The 13170-nt window shown below is 37.7% G+C and overlaps 1 protein-coding gene across 1 annotated transcript; it reads right to left on the bottom strand.

Annotated features, from left to right (window-relative positions):
- Positions 1-1342: 1342 nt before the first annotated feature.
- Positions 1343-11512, bottom strand: TMEM38B (transmembrane protein 38B). Its single transcript, XM_010170964.2, has 6 exons — positions 11434-11512; positions 9986-10142; positions 6746-6930; positions 5613-5700; positions 3434-3551; positions 1343-1557 (listed from the first exon to the last, which is right to left on the bottom strand). Exons 1-6 carry the CDS (start codon positions 11510-11512, stop codon positions 1351-1353), a joined length of 834 nt encoding a protein of 277 aa, XP_010169266.2. The 3' UTR covers positions 1343-1350.
- Positions 11513-13170: the final 1658 nt, after the last annotated feature.

The raw sequence follows: 13170 nt of genomic DNA, 5'->3' as shown, positions 1-13170 counted from the left end.
CTCTCTAAGCACAGAAGTGGTGACAGCTTTTCTAAATTTAGATATGTACCTGGAACTAGAACTTTGTCTTTTCAAATCAGACCGCCCTCCACATTCTCCTTGGCATCCCTGCACAAAGATTAACTTACCTCCTCTTGCTGAAGAATACCCTGCAAAGCAGTACTCTCTGAAGACAAATAATCTAATTCTGTAAAAATAGTTTAATTTATTCTAAAAAATGTCACATAAATTAAAGATTCCCCTGAAAAGATTCTATTCTTATGAAATGTAACATCTCTAAAATGTCAAAGTTCTCAGTTCTGAAGTGTATGCCACTTAAAACTGCTCCACATCATGTGCAAAAAAGATGCAACAAGCAGGAAGCAGCAGATATCAGCAAACACTAATAAATTAATATTTCTTCACCAACAGCACCAGAGGTAATTACTACAAACTAATGCTGGTAACAGCAGGCATGAAAGGGCTGAACTCATGAGAAACAAGGTAAATGTACTGTCCAGTTTTCTTTTTTAAAAGGAAGTTTGGCTTTAAAAAGAAAAAAAAGTGTATGTTTGGATAAAAGTGCAGCCAGAGATGTCCAGTCTCACTCAAACTGAAAAATAACTACAAACGACATATAAATCACCTGTGTAACATGAAAAACAGATATATATCATATGTTTGCAAATAAAGTGTCAAAGCAAGCCAACAACAAAAATATTTAAATGTTTCTGCTTACTAGCTGTAAAGAATTTTAAAAGTGCCAGACAATTAACTCGTATTTTAAAAAATAGAAAGAGATTAAAAATATTTACTTAAGTAAATGAAGAAAATCTAGACCAGTGCAAGTAATTCAGTTATTCTTCTAGTTAAAGGCATTAGCTCGGTACATTTTCATGGTTTTACGGTGCAATGTGATTAAGACTTACTCAGATCATGACCTTCTTATTTGGGACATGCTACTGTGAACACTTGGCAGTGCAAATCCATGCTACTCAAATGAAACATAAGAACTGGGGGAGCAGGGGAGAAGAGGTAAAACAAGTGATATACGAGGCAAAAAAACAAAGCTGATTGTCACATTTTGAAATTATCTTTGTAGCACATAAGCATTTAAAGTTATCATAAATACAAAATCTAGTAAACTTGCAACCACTATAAAAATGTGTAGTTTTTAACTTACAAATCCAACATGTGCATTTAGGTATCTGAACAGTAACTTACAAAACACATTTTGAAGGTGAACAACAGCGCAGGAGTACACAGCCCTGTTCTCTCCTCATGTGCATTTCTTTAAAAAAGTTTCTCAGCCAGCCTAATCAGAAATACAAACATCTTCAAAGGTTATGACCATCAAGGATTTTAAGCCACTTATTCTGTTTTCTTTGCCTGTCTTTTCTTAACACTATCACGGTGCTGTTCAGAAGTTCGGTCACAGACTGAAGCGCCATTGGAAGATGCAGCACTTTCACCCTTCACTTTGGATGGCATCTTTTGCAAGCCAAAGAACATACGGCCTAATGCAGCCTCCAAGGGAGCAAATGGAGAAGTCGCAGATCTTGTCAACATCATTGTTACCTATGAAGAACAAGGATTAAGTTATCATAAAAGTTTTAATTACTTCACAGCAGTTGAAAATAAGTTCAAAACTGGATGGATGCATGACATTTCTAACTTTCTACATAAGCATGAGCCCATGCCACTGAGAACAGAAATATGTTCATTTTAGCCTGAATTGATCAAAGAATGTTTTTTTCTGACCTATACTCTTCACATAGCTATTTACAAATGATGTGCACAAAAAACTTCCTATGCAAGTTTACTAAAATCATCCTAAAAGTAAAGCACATTTAATGTCATACAACTAAGGTGAAGAGGAACTTTTACGTGTAAGTTTTGTACCTTGTTCAAACTGAGAAACTCTAAACACAGTGGCTACTTCCCTCTAAATTCAAAGAATGCAATGTGTAAGCATTTAAGTATATATGCACAGCCAGAATTCCAGGCAGCCATACTCATTCCATAAAGTTGAGAGATTTAGGTGGAAATTCCTTAGAATACGTAACTTGGAATCAGGATAGAAAAAAACGTAGATCCAGGTACTGGACAAGTTTATATTGCATAGTTACTACAGTTTTCAGCGACATGAAAAGTTTCTAAAACAAGACACTACTATGCCAGATCCACAACTGCTGCTTTATTAGTTCAGTGGATGTTAAAGTTCCTGATTGTCAGTATGATCAGTCAGTAAGTTGAAGAACTTAATTAACTTCAACGCAGCCTCACAGACAGCTTCTGAAGACAGCTGTAATTCTACACTTCCAGAATAACATTCCTTTCCTTCTCCATTCCCAGCATCCCCAGCTCAGCAATGCCTTCATTGGTTTAGGTGGGGAATCATGAGCATCAGGTCAAAGTCTTGGCTCCCTAAAGCAACTTCTCTAGAATTAAACTTGGAGCTACTTCATAGAAAGGAGACTGGCAACCACCACTTTAAGACGGGCATCCATGAAGCTCTTAAAACAACTACCTGAAAGGAGAGTGTAGAGAGGTGGGGGTTGATTTGTTCAACAAAGTAATAAGTGATTGGACAAGAGGAAATGGCCTCAAGTTGCACCAAGGGAAGTTCAGATTGGATCTGAGGAAGAATTTCTTTCCTGAAAGGGTTCTCAGGCATTGGATGGGTTGCCCAGGGCAGTGGTGGAGTCCCCATCCCTGGAGTGATTGAAGAGTCGTGTAGACATAGTGCTTAGGGACATGGGTTAGTCAGGGACTTGTCAGTGTTTGGTTTATGATTGGACTCTATGATCTTAAAGGTCTTTCCCAATTTAGGCAATTCTGTGATTCTGTGAAAATCGCCAGACTTCTGCTAACACAGAGACTACACTTTCTTATTAGCTAATAATCCTGAACACAGGCACCATCCTGGCAATGAACAAGACTAGAGGGATTAAAGGATTCAACAGAGAAGTAGTATCTACTTATAATAAAAGTAGCTAGAGCTACTTCGAAGACGTTTTGATACACTTTCCACCCCAAGACTTGAGTTGCAAACACTTTAAGATAAGAACCCAGCTGGCTTGTTTTGCCAACCCACAGATGACTGCACAGGTACAAGGAAGGCATTAAGCAGATAGCAAAAGGCAGAGAACAGGTGAGCTTCTTCCTACAAGCATAAGTTTTCTTTGAGATCACAGACATACAAGCCTGGCATATCAACTGTTGGGTGCAAAAATTGATTTTTTTTCTTCGCCCTCCTACATTGAACAATATCAGTAACAGAACAGCTCTTCTGTTCTGCTTGTGCATAGAAGACTAAACACAGGTTTAAGACTTCAGTAGGAGCTGGCCTTCCCATCTAGAAGGACACATTCTAACTTGTGGTAGGTTTTTTTTGTTCTGAAATAATGAAATAAAATATTTTCCGTTATTTGCAACACTTTCTTATTCTTACCTTGGAGATGACAAGAAATACGGTGTAGAAAAACACAAGGTTGTGTCTTGCTATTGGCAAGTACTGGCTGTGTTGCAGGGTGAAAAGAACTGCTCCTATCAAAGTTACCTTCACAGGGCTGGAAATCAAACAAACAATGTTAATTTTTCTTCTCTACAGTGAAAGCTGCCATGGCCTGGAAAGCAATAAATGTTCCTAGTGTACAGAAGAATTATTTCTGAATAGAACTAATGCAAACTTGTGGTAATAGTGATAAGGTCCAAAATCTAGCTACAATTAAACTAAGACTCACTTACATACTATTACTATGCTTTCCGTCCATCATATGGACAAGCATCAAGTTCAGCACTATTCTGCACACCCAGCAAACTCATATTTGATAAATCCTCCTCAAATCAATGCCTCTATTCAGACTTTACACACCAGCTTGCCCCCTTTCTTCCTCTCCCTATATATCTTACTGAACAGTTAAATCACAAAGCTTGCACTACTTGGACTAGACTTAAAAAATAGGTTCTTCTCCTATACTCCAGGTGCTAGTTACTCCAAGGAGTTACTTAAGGTGTTGAAGAACAACATAGTCCAAGTCTCGGTCCACTGTGACACTCCAGCAGTTCTAGGGTTGCAGTCAGCTTATACTTGGCTTGAGTCAGGCCTATGTTACCAGGGTTTGCCAACATAGCTGTGTTGATCTGAGACATGCAAAGACTTACATGTTCTAGCTATCTTCATTGTGGTGGTAAATCCCTTGCTAGGTATGCAGTCAGAAGACAAAGAGAACTTCAGTCAGTTATCTAAAGTCATCTGAAGAGAGAGCACTAATAAACTGGCAGAAAAATTCTGTGCATTTCTTAATCTTCATCTACATGTGACATGTACAGCTGACATTCCTGTTATCACAGAGCATCTAGTGTTGACACATTCTCCACTTTCTTTTCAGTAACTTGGAGATTTACTGCATCAAATCCCTGCTTAGAAGTCCAAAAAAACAACTCTGTGCATACAGGCATCTCATCCCTTTGCAGAATGTTTTCTCAGTTTAACTTTTTAACTTACTCCTATTTAATATTCTTCAGCTTTATATATTGAATAAAATTTTTTTAATCCTTTTTAAGTTACTTTAAGCCACATCTACCATGGAGAAGGAGAATATATGCAAGCACTGCCACAGTCCGTAAGCACTGCTGTAGCGTTGCACCTGTAAGTACAGTGTTATTTGGGTTTACAGTGCTGTTACGGACAGTGACCTCTTCCTTCCAGAATTTTGCTTTCAAGATGGCCACTTAGGTACTGACAGAGGGAGAGAAATTCTAAATACCTGGAATTTTAGGAAAAGGCAACAACTAACATAAGTTAGTTCAAATATTGCCAAAGGAAAGGCTACAAATTTATCTTCTGTTATTCTGTTGCTAAGAATGGCAGCCGGAAAGCAAGATAACTTTAAATATATAAATATATATATAATTTCTAAAGACCTGAAGGTAGCATAGGAAAGATCAAACAAATTTTAGGAAATTACCAGAGTGAACTTATCTTGACTTACAGTAATAGCTTGTGGCCTTCCAGCCCGTCTCAATTCTCATTTTACTACACAAATTGGGAGCCATGTAATATTCCCAATCTTTGCTTCTGCAAGAGAAGTAACATCTCCTATCTTGCAGTACATTTTTGCTATATTGATTAACCAATTTCTGCCTTCTCAAATAACTGATATCTATGGAGGAAAACAGTACTGGAAGAGAAGGTAAGAGTGACAACAATCAAAGGAAGCCGTCCTAGTGATGCTCAGAACATGCACCAAAAAGGCAGACTTCACTTGTATACTTCTGGTACCACTGTCTTTCCATTTTGGATAGAAGACCATGACCAAATGGAGTCAATGATGCTTTCCAGCAACTTCCTACTCACTCAATACTGCTTTCTGCCAAATAATTTTTCTTGGCTCATCTTCCCATTTGGTGTTCTTGTACTGTGAACCTAAAACGATTAAACCATCTGCTAAAATTACCAAAGATCATTAACCAATCTCTCACAAGATACACACTACCGAGAATTTTGTAGGACAAACATGTCCTACTGCTATTTTTTTTTTTTTAATCTGAACCACTAGAAGTGAGTGTCAACACAAGGAGTTGGCAAAACAACAATTAACATGTTGCAGTCTTTTTAAAAAACTTACTAGGACATCTTCAGTAGTTCATTGTTTTCAGGTTTCCAGACTCCTCTCACCAGCTGCTCAAAGTTGGAAATTAGGCCACTACCAGCTCCTGAAATTGTAGAGATTTACAATAAGCCTCCACTGGCTGCTATCACTACTGCATAACTTATTGCTGCTCCCAGAAAAACTTATTACAGCAGGTGCCATATGTTGCAGCCAAAGCTCAGACTTAAAGAGACTGATCCAATCTTTCATATGTGCATGACTTGAGCTACCAACGTGAAACCTCAGAGCTTTAGCTACTTACAGGCTACTCAGGTTTACCTTTATGTGACAGCATTTGAACTGATGCACTCACCACTACAAACAAATCCCCAAATTGCCAAAGTGTCTCTTCAGAGAGGCTTATATCATTCCATTCTTCATGTCATCATTTAAGTAGAGAGTGTCTCTACAAACTACAAGGACCCTCTGTGAGAAAAGTGGATACATATTTTTACACCAAAATAACACAAGCCATAAGGAGGTGTTAAGACGCTCTGACCAATGGGACTGATCTGACCTGGGAAAAGAATATGTTAGATCATCACACTAACACATGTTATTTCCCAAAGCAGAAGAGAATCAAGCAAATAGAAACAAGAGCTGCACTACTACTTTCTGAAGTGATTCTAACAGTATGACTACAAATACAGCTGCTAGGCAGTTTCCAGAGTCGTACTCCAAACAGGAAGGTTCATTCCTGTGTTTAAAATCAGACAATGGTTACAACCCAGAAAGCTAAAATAAGTTTTCTTCTTCAGCCACACGCAAGGAAAACAGCTCTGAGGAAATACACTGTTGGAAAGTTTAGTAATAGCACTAAAGTTACACGGGAGATCTATTTTGTTATTGTCATCAACTGCGCATCCTACAAGTCCTCACAAGACCTTCTGAAGGGATAAGATGAACTTCCCTTAAAGTCATGCCATGTCACCCTTAATCCAAGCAGGAAAACTGCTGCAGAGGCTTTTCCCTTGAGGGAGTAACAGACTGTATTAGGACTATCATATCCAGCACAATAAGGAATGGTGCTAGTTACACTGAAGGGCTACCCATTTAAATACCACTCCAAAACATCACAATCCATCAGAACAAGATGTTATGCACGTTACCTCTGGCCCAGCCTACAGCTACCATGACAAGCCAGGCATCTTTGAAGTGACTGTCTGCATGTGCAACGCCAGCCGTTATCTTCCAAGTCCTAGTCACTTCTTTCATTCCTGCAACCAGAAGCCGAAGAGGAAGAAACGCAAAGCACCGATAGACCATGTCTTGTGGGCAGTAAAACACGAGATACCTGAAAATCATGAGGAAACCCATTAGCAGCATTCAAAAGTTTTTGCTAAGGAATTCACTTTCTAATAACCTTAAAAGATAGTTTTGGAATATGACTAAAAATGCATGATATATTACTGACAACTCACTGTCTTGTGGGGTAGACATACTGAAACAAATTTGAAATGCTCTTAAGCATGCTTGAGCTCTTGCACCAAAATCATCAAACACTATGTGAAATTGTTCTTCCTGCTTCACTGTCCCAGAGAAGAATCCATTAAAGTACACAAGAAACAGCTTTAAATTTTACCAACCATTTTACAGCTTACATATAATATTTTTATAATTCAAATTATTAAATTACTGTCTGAATGACTTTGTGTGGTTTGGGTTTTTGTGGGTCATTTTTGTTTGGTTGTGTTTTTTTTTTTTCATTTGGGGGTTTTTTTAATAGGATTACAACAGTGTGGTAAATTACATGCTGACACCATGCTTTCATACTGATAGGTACATGGAATTATCTAGCTTCAGCAAGAATGCCTCCACTAGTTAGTGTCATGCCAGATGAAATGCACAGCTATTTTCAAACACATTTCACATCTTAGTAGCCATCAATTCTAGCTTTTCCAGTCTGCTAATTACAAGCACATTTCTTTTTTCAAAGTGTTGAAAGCACAGTACTCAAAAGTTAATTAATATATTTTATGAACTTGCTTTTAACAATGGCTAACAATTAAATCATAAGCTGACAGTAATTTCTAAAACATTAGATCAGGTGGTGTTTTATTGTAACCCCAATCATGAACAAAATTCAGTTCTTACAGAGACATTCAACACCTTAAAAAAAAAAATCAAGTATCTAGATTACTTCAGCACAGGAATAAGAGAGTAACAATTAAGTAAAAGCAGATAAAGCCTTAAAAGATGGGAAAGGTCCTTTTTCATGTTCTAAAAAAAATATACTTTCCTGTTGATTTAGGCTTCTGAGCTCAATCCTGTCTACCAAGAATTTCTAAGGCTGTGTCCTTCTCCTGTTTACTCAGGCTGCAATGCAGAGATGCACCTCTCATAACTAGTTTACTTCATTAGAACTACTAGCAGACACAACTAGGAAGAGTCATGCTTCACGGTTAGAGATTAGCAACCAGAACACCACTCGGGGTTTGGGGTATTTTGGGGAAAAAATGTTTATCCTTTACAGCAGAATGCCAGGAAGCTTCCTGCCCAGAAAGGCAAAGTTCAGCTAAAGTCCTAGTTTATCTTTTCTTTTTCCTGCAATGGATATAGTGCCTTGCCACTTCAAACTTCTAAAGCTTCTTCTCTTCAAGACCTCTCAGAGTGGAGCACACAATAGCCTATTTCTCACATAAAGGAAAGTTATTGGAATTTACATTAATAGCTAACTACTGGTGTTCAGTTTTAGCTATACTTTTGAACTACTTATATTCTTCCTTTTTCTCCTATTGTAAAGTCAATTGCCTTTGTATGCAACCAAGCTTCAGTTGATATGAAGTCAAAGATGTATAGCGAGCGTGTATTTTAATGGCTTATATAATTAATAGCTGTCTAAGCCATGTACCCAACAGACAACTGAAACCAGAACTGATTTACAATTGCAGATGTGGGTTTAGGACCCTGAAGCACAGGTAACTGGACTGAACCTAGTGCTGCAGTCCCACCATGGCATTTTTGCCTGTAATTTCTGCTAGCAGCACTCACTAACAGTAGATGTCACTGTCCTACAAACTATTTAGGAGCATTTCTCAAGCACAGCACACCCCTGTCCTTTTTCCAGTTTTATGTACAGCTTGAGGAATTTCATTTCACATGATTTGGGACCAAGAATTAAAAGTCAGTCATTATACTAATGAACAGAGAACTTTGCAAAACTAGAAGCTTAAAACGTTTCACAGCATTCCCAGTTCCCCATTAAAACCCCATTTTATTTGTGCACAGCAAATCACGTTTGACCATGTTAAGTTCAAAAGAAACCATGTTCTGTTTACATGTACTCCTAACTCATGTCATTTGTTAAAACAAGCAGTCATGTTGCCTGCATCAGACTAGTATGAGCCATAAGAAAATTCTATAAACTTTGTTAATACTGCACTATTTATTGCACATTATTCATTTCACCAATTTGCCTGAACAAAATCTGTCATCTTCCACTGCAGCATGAAGACCATAAGACGAATATAGAGAGATGCACAGACAGATAGAAACACTTACTTTCATTTTAATGAATGAGCAATTATAAAACCTAAGGGGCTACAAGGAAGAGATACTAAAGGATATCAAGCAGGTAACACTTCTAAAATAGGAATTGAGATTTTAAAATTAAAAAACCCACTGCTGCTCAGAAGTTTTGTTAAGTTTGAGGGTTTCTTCAAATATAACTTTGTGGAACAAAGGAATTCCACTGGAAGGCCAGATTTATATGAAAACCACTCCCGTGTTTTTTTCAGATTCCAAAACGGGTCAAATTTCTGCCTCATTTACAGACTCGACTTTCCATTCAGCTCTCTACTGTCTTCCACTACAATGCTCATCCATTTGGGAAAGGACAAAATACAGGAAAAAAATGTCAGGAAGTGGAAACTAGAGGAGAGGAAAGGACATCCGTGTCTTGGATCCCCAGTTACAAAAAAGTTCAAATTTTTGTATCAGCCAAGGTCTGGTCTTCAAGAGCTACTGCTGAAAAACAGGACTGTGTTTATGACTTACCTACATCCGGAAAAGCAGTAACTGAAGTCCACTTTATTCCAAAAAAATGTTTTCAGCTGTTTGACCAGGAATACTACAAAAATCTAAGGCAAGTCTAGTCTAGTGACTGAGCATTTCGTTATACAACAGCTTGTAAGAATTGCTCTTTTATGAGCATTTTATTCCTATAGAACAGGACTATAACAGCCATTTTGCTGCAGCCACTTTCTGGATGAAGAGACAGCATCCAAATCTGTAACATTTTTAAGTTAAACTACTGATTTACACAGAAGCTTGATGATATAATCTCAGTTTACAAAGCACAGCTTCCTCAGAACCAATACTACTCATCTAACTCAACTGTGGCTGCTTACCAGACTGAAGATGCCAGCAGGACATTTGTCCCCTTTGCCAGAAACGCTACTGGAGGTTCTGCAAGCATCAATGAAGACAAAACTGAACCACCAAAGCAATAAAGCATAGCACTAAACCAGCAGGCAATTGGACTTCGGACCGACACTTCCACAGCTCCTGAAACAAAGGAAAAGATGCATAAATAGAAATAAACAATTGAGAATCACATCATGTTTTAAAAGTCAGTATTTTTCAAAACGTGCAATCCAACACTGTTCCTTCAGGTAATGAAAAATCCTACAGAAATCTGTAGGCTTTCACAGGAAAAGTCTTCAGAAATACAAACTTCAGAGTACACTGACTTAAGCATACGTTATCTAAATAAAAGTGAAAGACTGACATTGTGTTCTCAGAACATCTTCAGTGGGTTGGTTTATTACAACTATTTGGCTACCAAGAAGAAAAAGCTTTTAGAGCATGGCTGAGAGGTGTCACTGTTAACAAATCGGGCATAGTTGCTTTGAAATATGTATTAAAAATACACAAGTGGCTTTGCTGACCTAGATAGGATTGGCACTGGTAACTTTTGGGAGGTTATTCTACAAATTCCATTCTTCCTTTTGAGTGTCTATTAATTCAAGGTCATCATTTTCCTTTTTCCTCATAGTGCCCTGCTAACTGTATTTGCTGACCAAAATGAAAGCAGTGTCCAAAATAATTACTAGTTTCACCTGCTATCCTGAACAGAGGAAAAAAGCTACCTGAAGCCATAAAAATAAATTTAAGTTTCCTTTGTTATTAAAAGGTTCACAGTTTGGTTTACCTTCTTATCTTTAAAATGAATGATCCCTATCCAGTTACAATTCAACTATGCCAAGAGTATTCAATATTAAAAGATTACGCTGGAGGTAATGGGAAGCCTTAACCAGTTCCAGGCGGAAACAACACTTTATCAAAGAAATATTCTCAAGTAGTTGTTTTGACTATTTCCTTCCACTTCAAAAGTCCAATGTTGCCAAAGCTTCCCCTTTACACAGGTACAGAGCTCTGTTTGCCTAAACTAGTTTCATTTTCCATAGTCCAAAGGCTGAAGTTCACAAAAGCAGAGATGAAACCTACTGTCTGCTCCAAAATGAAATTTGACATATGTTCCCAATTCAGAGGAGAAGCATTTGGTTTTTCAGACATTTCTGTGGAAAAAGAAGCTTCTTACCCAAGATGAGAAGCTCAAACATATCAAAGAGAATACAGCAGGCTCAATACAATTCACTTCATACAAGAGTATTAACAAGATTGTTCCAGTTTTAGTGCTGGTACAGCAATCAGGTATTGCAGTACTATCTAAATTCCTATGTAACAGCCAATTTATAAAAAATGAGCACTCCTAGCTATTACAGAATATCTGAATATAAAATATAATCTCATTTCTCTTTAACTATTGCGTAATTTATTTTCCATACTGCAGTACCTGGTGCTCCAAGTTGGTTATGCTCAGCTTTGTTATCACGTATTACGACTTCTCCAAAGTAGTCATCAATTACGTTCATGTGCATACAACTAACAGGAGAAAATTCTAAAGCCTGCTAATGTTACTTAACAGCTAAAGTAAAAATATAAAGTGGGCCAGCACATCCAGATCCCATACAACCTGAGCGTGGACCTGTTTTCACCAACACACCCTTTGAAAAGGGTAAGACATTTGCAGAATATTAATGGTTTGTACTACATTGAGCTTTCCTCAATTTAGAAAAAAAAAAAATCTCTAAAATACTGACAGCCATTGCATTCAGAAAAAAAACATAGAATTATATTAAGTAGATACTCATTGGTCCAAAAGAAGTACAGTAGCTTTCTTCTCACATGTAATTATTCTCTTGTTTGATGACACAGCTGCATAACAAGTACTATTATATATCTACTTTAGCATCAAAGGACTGAATTCCTTTTCTTGCAACAAGAGAATATTCTACCCCTATGATCAGCTGTACTCCCTCTGTTGAGTAACTCCACCAAATGCTGCTCTGGTATTATAGCACAAAGTGACCATGCAGAGAAGAAACATCCAAAACTTTTCAAGATGATGAGAAAACCCAGCTAACAGAGGCAGCCAGTGTAAATCAAAAATCACAAGGGAACACGTGCTGGAACTGGGGAGTACTGCTCAGAGGTCAGCTGCTGCGTTATGCGCAAGCTTTAACTCCTGGACAGACGTGACACGGGACGTAACCTGCGCGGTAATCTGGTCTTAGAGCAAGACTGGTAACCAGATCATAGCTGGAGTTTCCACGTGCAAGAACTGTCAACCTCCAGACCAGGCTTAAAAAAAAAAAAGTCTTACACTTCAGACATCCATTTTCAGGTGGGTGTGCACCAACTCCCTTTCATTAGCATGAAGCTTCTCACCTTGCATTAGCAGAGAAGTAACCATCTTAAAATCCTACTGGTGGCCTTCATCGGAATATTGAACTACCTCCTCCCTCCCCACAAAATGCAGCATGGCTGAGAGTTAGCTACCTGAAACTCAGCTGCTTCTTCACTTCACCAGGTCCAGTCAGATTACTAACATAACAAAAGGAAACCATTCCAGGTGCTGTGTCTTTGAATTTAACACACTGTCTTTTATTTTTCACACACATGGACACTGACTGCAATTAATGAAACACAGTGATTAAGGAAGAGATGGAAGATTCTCATGTATCAAGTTTGAAAAGCTTTAAATGTATTTCTATTATAAATAGAATAATAACCTCTGACATCGTTTCTAGTTCAATTTGCCTTCTCTCCTACCTACTTTGTGAAAATATTTTCATGATTTTTCACTTCCTATACTACAGGCTAGTATTTTTCACTTCCTATACTACAGGCTAGAATAAAAAAAACCAAAACCAAAAACCATTGGAGTTGTTTTAAAATTGGTTAGCTGTCTGTTTCCTTTTCAAATCAATTCCCCCGCCTTTCAGCAACTGCTGCTTTTCCATGCTTCCTTTCCCCCACGACTAGCTGCAAGTGGTTTCCAGTTTTGAGAAAACATATAGAAATTACTATTATTACCAGATTGTCCTCTATGAGGAAGCTTCACAACAAAGCATGTAAATTTCTTCACAAAGCTACTAGGTTTAAAAAGACAAGAGAATGGAAACTCTATCAGACTTCAAGATTTTTCTGTCAGTCAACATTAGAATTTTCTTGGCTCAAACATCGTTAT

The sequence above is a fragment of the Antrostomus carolinensis genome, unplaced genomic scaffold, assembly GCF_000700745.2.
Source record: "Antrostomus carolinensis isolate BGI_N321 unplaced genomic scaffold, ASM70074v2 scaffold32106, whole genome shotgun sequence".
NCBI classification, from domain to species: Eukaryota; Metazoa; Chordata; class Aves; order Caprimulgiformes; family Caprimulgidae; genus Antrostomus; species Antrostomus carolinensis.
The sequence above is the reverse complement of the archived record's forward strand: the minus strand, read 5'-3'. Positions and strand labels throughout refer to the sequence as shown.